Genomic DNA, 6,000 nt, shown 5'->3' with positions numbered 1-6,000 from the left:
TTAGGGTTATATAGCCAGTAAGTGTCCGAGGCCAGATTTGAACTCAGGTCTTCCTGACCTCAGGCGCAGTGCTCTATCCACTGTGTCACTTAGCTGCCCTATGCCATCTAGTTGTCCTTTACAGTATTATAGTGAGGATCAAATGAGATAACATATCTAAAGCAATTTGAAAACTTTAAAGGCATTACACAAATGCCAGCCTATTATTACTGTTTGTTATTTCATTTTGGTTTTGAGAAAGGATGCAGTAGAAAAAGTTGGTGGATTTGGAGTCAGATGACTTAGATTCAAATCCTGCCTCTCACCTTACCTGTGTGACCTTGGGTAAATCACTTGAACTCCCTAGGCCTCAGATTCCTCATCTGTAAAATGAAGAGGTTGGACTAGAGTGATCTCAAAGATCTCTTCCAATCTAAATCTAGGACCTTTTAATTTTGAATTCTTCTGAGTGCTTGGTGTTCCATGACTTAGAGCCATTCAGCATTGCTGGAGGGTTTTGGTCAATTCAACAAACCAACAAGCGGTTATTAAACACCTACTCTGTACCAGGTACTATGCTAGGGATACAAATCAAAAGCATGGTCCTTCCCAAGAACATTCAAAAGATGAAGTTCTACAAAGCAGGCAGACTTATGATGACTGAAAACATCGTTTTGGGGAGAGGATTTTGAACTTCCTAACACCACGCCCAGCTCTCAGTCCACTCTGCCCCCTTGGTAACTTGATTAAAGAAGGAAACAATACCACGTCCTTCAGTGAAGATGTACTGGAATACAGTAGGCAATTCATTTTGTGGGAAAAGGGGGAAGGTCTAGAGCAACAGTTCTGAAACTTTTTAGTCTCAAGACCTCTTCATATTCTTAAAAATTATCGAGACCTCCAAAGAGCTTTTGTTTACATAGGTTATATCTATTAGTATTTATAATATAAGAAATTAAAACTGATAAGATTTAAAAATATTTATTATTTAATTCAAAAATAATAGATTGATTCATTACATGCTTATAGGAATACATAGTTTAAATGAAAAATAACTATTTTTCAAAATAAAATATTAGTGAGAAAAGTGGTATTGTTTTACATATTTTCACAAATCTAATGTTTGACTTAATAGGAGATGAGCTGGATTCTCTTATCTGCTTCTGCATCCACTACATTGTGATAGGTTATTTTGGTTGAAGTACATGAAGAAAATCCAGCCTCATATAGATAAGCAGTTGCAAAAGGGAAGAGTGTTTTAATAGGCAAATAACATCTTAGTATTATTACAAAAATAGTTTTGACCCTCCAGACAACCTGAAAGAGTTTTGAGTACTCCCAGAGGTCTAAGGACCATATTTTGAAAACTACTGGTCCAAAGAGTACTCAGAGACCTCACTCAGGCCTGAGATTCTATGAATCTTAGAGATGATGGATCTTAACCTAACAACTCACGTCAATTCTAGCAATAAAAGCCTCTACTGCTATCTGCCAGGCCTTGCGGTAGGTGCTGAGGGTATAAAATGAAAGGCCCCACAGTCCCTGGACATATAACAGCAAGTAAAATGTGAACAGGGGAAAGAAAAAAATCTATATAAAGCGGTCTGGGATACTTATTTCAACCAAAGCATCAGAGAAGGCTCCAAGGAGAAATCACTTAAGATTCCTCATCCGTAAAATAAAATCTCTTAGCCTGCCTGGGCCTCAGTCTCCTCATCTGTAAAATGAGGGGGTGAAACTAGATGGCCAGTGAAGTTCCTCGATCTCTGATCCTGTGATACGTGGTTCCTGGGGTGGGCGTTGGAGGAGGAAAATAATTATGATAGAGGTGGAGAGGGAGCGTGTTTTAGGCCTGGTTGTGTGTTTGTCCTCTCAAAGAGGACCGTGCCATCAGGGAGATGATGGCATGACTTGTGATTGACTTTGATTTGAGTGAGTGAGGGAGGGCTGGGCAAGGTCACCAGCCTCACTTTCTCCTCCAGAGCCATCTGGGTCCAGCGGCCAGATATTCATCAGGACAACTGGAGATGGCCCAGGATGCAATGGGAGACCCTGGCCCTTCTAGGCTAAGGCCTTTTCAGGTTCTCACTTTAGACGTGGAGACGCTTCCTGAAGGCATGGAGAGGACAGCATGAGGTCCGTGGATTATCTTCACACCTGCATCCCCTCTCCCATCCCCCACCTCCCTTGCCTACCCCAGAGAGTGGAGCGGTACCTGGCAAGCGAGCTATCCCGGAGAGGAAGATCTCAGCCTTCAGGTCCCAGGCGTGGAGTGGCTGTTCAGAGAGGGTCTCTAAAAGCGCACAGTCTCTTTCTGGGAGGTCCATACTCGAACTGGATTTAGCACTGAAACCCTGGGTGGAGGAAGCTTCCTGGACAGATGTTTTGGTCTGACTGGAGCCAGCTATGTGAAAGAAAAGGAGGAAAAAAAACATCAAGTTTTCTAATGAGTGGGTTAGAGTAGGTGGCTGCTTCAAGGAGGAAGTTTCTTTCATAACAATCGGGTGGGCATGAATTTTAAAGGAACATCAGGAAACTGCTTTAGCAAGTAGGCACTGGTTTCTGGGTGTTGTTTTGTTGTGTTTTTGTTTTGTTTTGTTTTGTTTTGTTTTTTGTGCCTAGGTGCTGAAGAAGAAAATAACTACATGGGTGCCCCTGTGCCTCTGGAGGGCAGCATGGCTTGATAAATGCAGCTTTTTGAGGGGCTAATTAATTTTATACCATCCTAATCTCCCTTCACCTCTAGTTGGAGATTTGGACTTCTCAAAGTACTGAACTATTCACCACTGAATTCAGTCCTTATCAAATCCAGTGTACTGTAGTGTATTAGATTTGGAACCTGAGGCTCCGAGTTCCAATCCACTTGCTATCACTACAGTGAGGCAGGGTGGCCCAGTAGATAGAATGATGAACTTGGAGTCAGAAAGACCTGGGTTCTAAGCTTGCCTCTGACATTTGCTAGCTGGGGGACTGTAAGCACATCATTTTAACCTCTCTGAGCCTCATTTTTCTCATCTGTGAAACAGATCTCACAATAGGACCACAGGTTTGCAGCTGGAAGTAACTTCAGGGGTCAGATAGTCCAACCCTCTCATCTTACAGAAGGCAGATTAAGCACTGGGCCTTGAGTCAGGAAGACCTGAGTTCAAATCCAGCCTCAGACGCTTCCTAACTGTGTGATCTTGGACAAGTCACTTAACCATTGTCTGCTTCAATTTCCTCAACAAAAAATGGGGATAATAATAGCATTGTTCTACCAATGTTGTTGTGAGGATCAAATGAGATAATACATGTAAAGTGCTTAGCATAGTGCTTGTCACAAAGTAGACACTTAATAAATATTTGTTCTCTTCCCCTCCCTATACAGATGAAGGAACTAAGTCTGGGCGAGGTAATAGGACTTGGCCAAGGTCACACAGGTAGTAAGTGGTAAAGCTGAGATTTGAACATAGGTCCTTGGACTCTATATATACAGTACTCCTTCCACTATATTAAAGCTATTGTGAGGCTCAAGTGAAATAACGTATGCATATCTTAAATGCTATATAAATATCATCTATCACCTGTGTAACTCTGGCCAAGTAACTGCCAACTCTGAGCTTCATTTTTTTTATCTGCAAAGTGAGGGGGTGGGAGTAGAGGACCCTTAAGGTTCCTTTCAGTACTAAATAATCTGTACACTAGGAATGATAGCGTTTTTCTGTCAAGAAAGACTATTATATAATCCCCTCCCTGCCTCCCCTAGGGTCCCATGGAGTTACTTATGTGTAGTATTACCTTTCCCTGAGGATTTTGCTCTGCTCATTTTTGGGGAGTAAATAGAAGACATGATTTTCCAGGGTCCATTGTGCAGGTGTGTGACTTTCTCTGGGGGAGTAGGGTCCTGTGAAGAAGGGGATTGTCTCTGCCCTTTCAGAAATGAAAATTTCTGGTTGGTCGTGGGGGACCCGGACCTAGAGAGAATTCTACCAGAACTAGCTGGGGACTTGAGAAGTTTTAGGTAGCCTTGTAGGCCTGTCTCTTCTGTTCTGCTTTCCTGGTGTACCATTTTGTGAGCACAGGCTTCATGAAGTTGGGGAGAGGAAGCCCGGCTGGGGCTGCTTCTGAGCTGTGAGTTATCCAAATGCTTTCCGGTTGCAGGTTCCAAAGTCTGTTCATTCTTTGAGCTATCTGATTCTTCTTTGATGGCAGTCATCAGACCTGAACTGAAGCTTACTGGGTTCTGAAGAGCAGCCAAGTAAGACTCACGGTAACGACATCTTAAATTCTGGAACTGAGAAGATCCATTGAGCTTTCTCCTCAAGCATGGTGTACAGGGCCCATCCTCAGAGCTCTCTGGTTTCCCACAAGTCCATTTTTCAGACCCTGATGGGAAAGAAGGGGCCCCATTGACCGCTGATGGAGATGGCATCTTCTGGGTAGGAGATACTATCTGATTCTCCAGTGGTTCTTTGGTGTCTGAAGGAATGGACTCACTGGGATTCACTGCTGACTTATGTGGAGAACACCCTCTCCTCTCTTTGGAAATCTTGAGGAGATCCACATAATCCCCCTCAAGGTTCTGGTTGATCATCTCATCCATGCTAGGGGCAGCCAATATGTAAGATTTCTTCCAAGATCCTGTTTGTTCTACTTTGATGAGTCCTGGATACTTATTCCTGTTTGACCTCCAGGATCCTGTATCTTTATTATTGAGTATTGGCTGAGAGCTAGCTGTGCTGGGGGGCTTTGGGTTGCTACTGGACATTGTCTGGAGCATCCCTCTGGGAGTGCTCAAATCTAGTGCATCCAACTGGAGAGACACTTGAGAGAGGGAAGGATCAACCACTGTTTGGGGTTTGTTGATAAATTTGGGGGCAGTTATTTTTATCCAAGGCACAGGAGAAACCCCTTTTTCTGTGGCCACCAGGCAGCTATGTAGGGGCCCTCTCTCAAGGTCTTGGTTGAGACCCTCTAGCCATTCCTTGGTGAATAGAATTGGGTATGATGACTCAGGAACTGGTCTTTCTTCCACATTTCTCAAGTCCTTCGAAAGGCATTTAACCATGATGCAGACAGACTGTTCTTCATGGGGCTCTGCCTGTAGGTAGAAGTCTCCCTGACGTAATAGGAGGGGGTTCAGTGGTGCGAGGTGAACCACGACCTCTTCCCCAAGGCATAGGGGCCAACCCGTGTGTAGGAACAGGCAATGTGAATATGGAGCCTGAAGAGAAAAGACAATGAGAGTCAGTGAAGCAGGAAGTAGGAAACCCCGAGCTAGGATTCATTCCTTCCATTGTGCATATCTAGAAGAAGGCTTCCAAATATCTGTTGGCAAATCCCAGTCTATGTGCCCAGGGAAGAGAAAGGGCAGCTTAAAGAAGTGGTAAGTATACCTTTTCCATGTTATTCTTCCTGCCTGGCATCTGCTTTAAGCTCATCCATCAAGACTCAGTTCAAGAGGCCTTTCCAGGCTACTTCAGCCCTCACTGACTGCTCATATTTTTTACATACTTTTTATAGTGTTTGTAGAAGTTGTGTGAGCACAGGACTAGGAATCAGGAGATCTGGGCTTGAATTTCTACTCTTAACATTTATTAGCTATGTGATTAAAGGCAAATCACTCAATCTTTCTAGACCTCAGTTTCCTTCTCTATAAAATGATTAAAGTAAATATATCTGAGATCCTTTCTAGTTCTAAATCCTATTGAGGCAAAGCAGCTATTTTGTCGCTGGCAGGAATACAGAATGAAGTCATGCTATACCTTCAGTCTTACTTAATGAAGTTCCCAGGGTGGTGACTTCATAGGACACAATTGGCATCATGGGAATGGAAAAATGTGGAAAGAAATTTAATTGCTTTAAGTCAAACCATAGCGGCAAATAAGAAAGACTCTAAGGAATTCACAAGATAGATTTAAGATGCCCAACACCTTCTCTAGCAAGCCACTAGATACGGCTGGCTGAGGTCTGCATCATAAAAGAGCTAAAGATAACCCTTGGGTCTATAAGCTAAAGAAGCTGCATCACAGATGAAGATTG

At 43.2% G+C, this 6,000-nt stretch overlaps 1 protein-coding gene across 2 annotated transcripts in view; it reads right to left on the bottom strand.

The window, feature by feature from the left end:
• The window catches only part of KIAA1755 (KIAA1755 ortholog), a 76,072-nt gene that overhangs the window by 46,424 nt on the left and 23,648 nt on the right, over positions 1-6,000 (bottom strand). For both annotated transcript variants that reach the window (XM_027867293.1, XM_027867294.1), the window contains 2 exons: positions 3,757-5,182; positions 2,195-2,383 (listed from right to left, as the gene is read on the bottom strand). In XM_027867293.1, coding sequence (XP_027723094.1) covers positions 2,195-2,383; positions 3,757-5,182 — 1,615 coding nt within the window. The remainder of the gene's footprint in view (positions 1-2,194; positions 2,384-3,756; positions 5,183-6,000) is intronic.

This window comes from Vombatus ursinus, unplaced genomic scaffold (genome assembly GCF_900497805.2).
Source record: "Vombatus ursinus unplaced genomic scaffold, bare-nosed wombat genome assembly UNPS02014785.1, whole genome shotgun sequence".
Classification (NCBI taxonomy): Eukaryota; Metazoa; Chordata; class Mammalia; order Diprotodontia; family Vombatidae; genus Vombatus; species Vombatus ursinus.
This window is presented reverse-complemented; position numbering and strand designations above follow the sequence as displayed.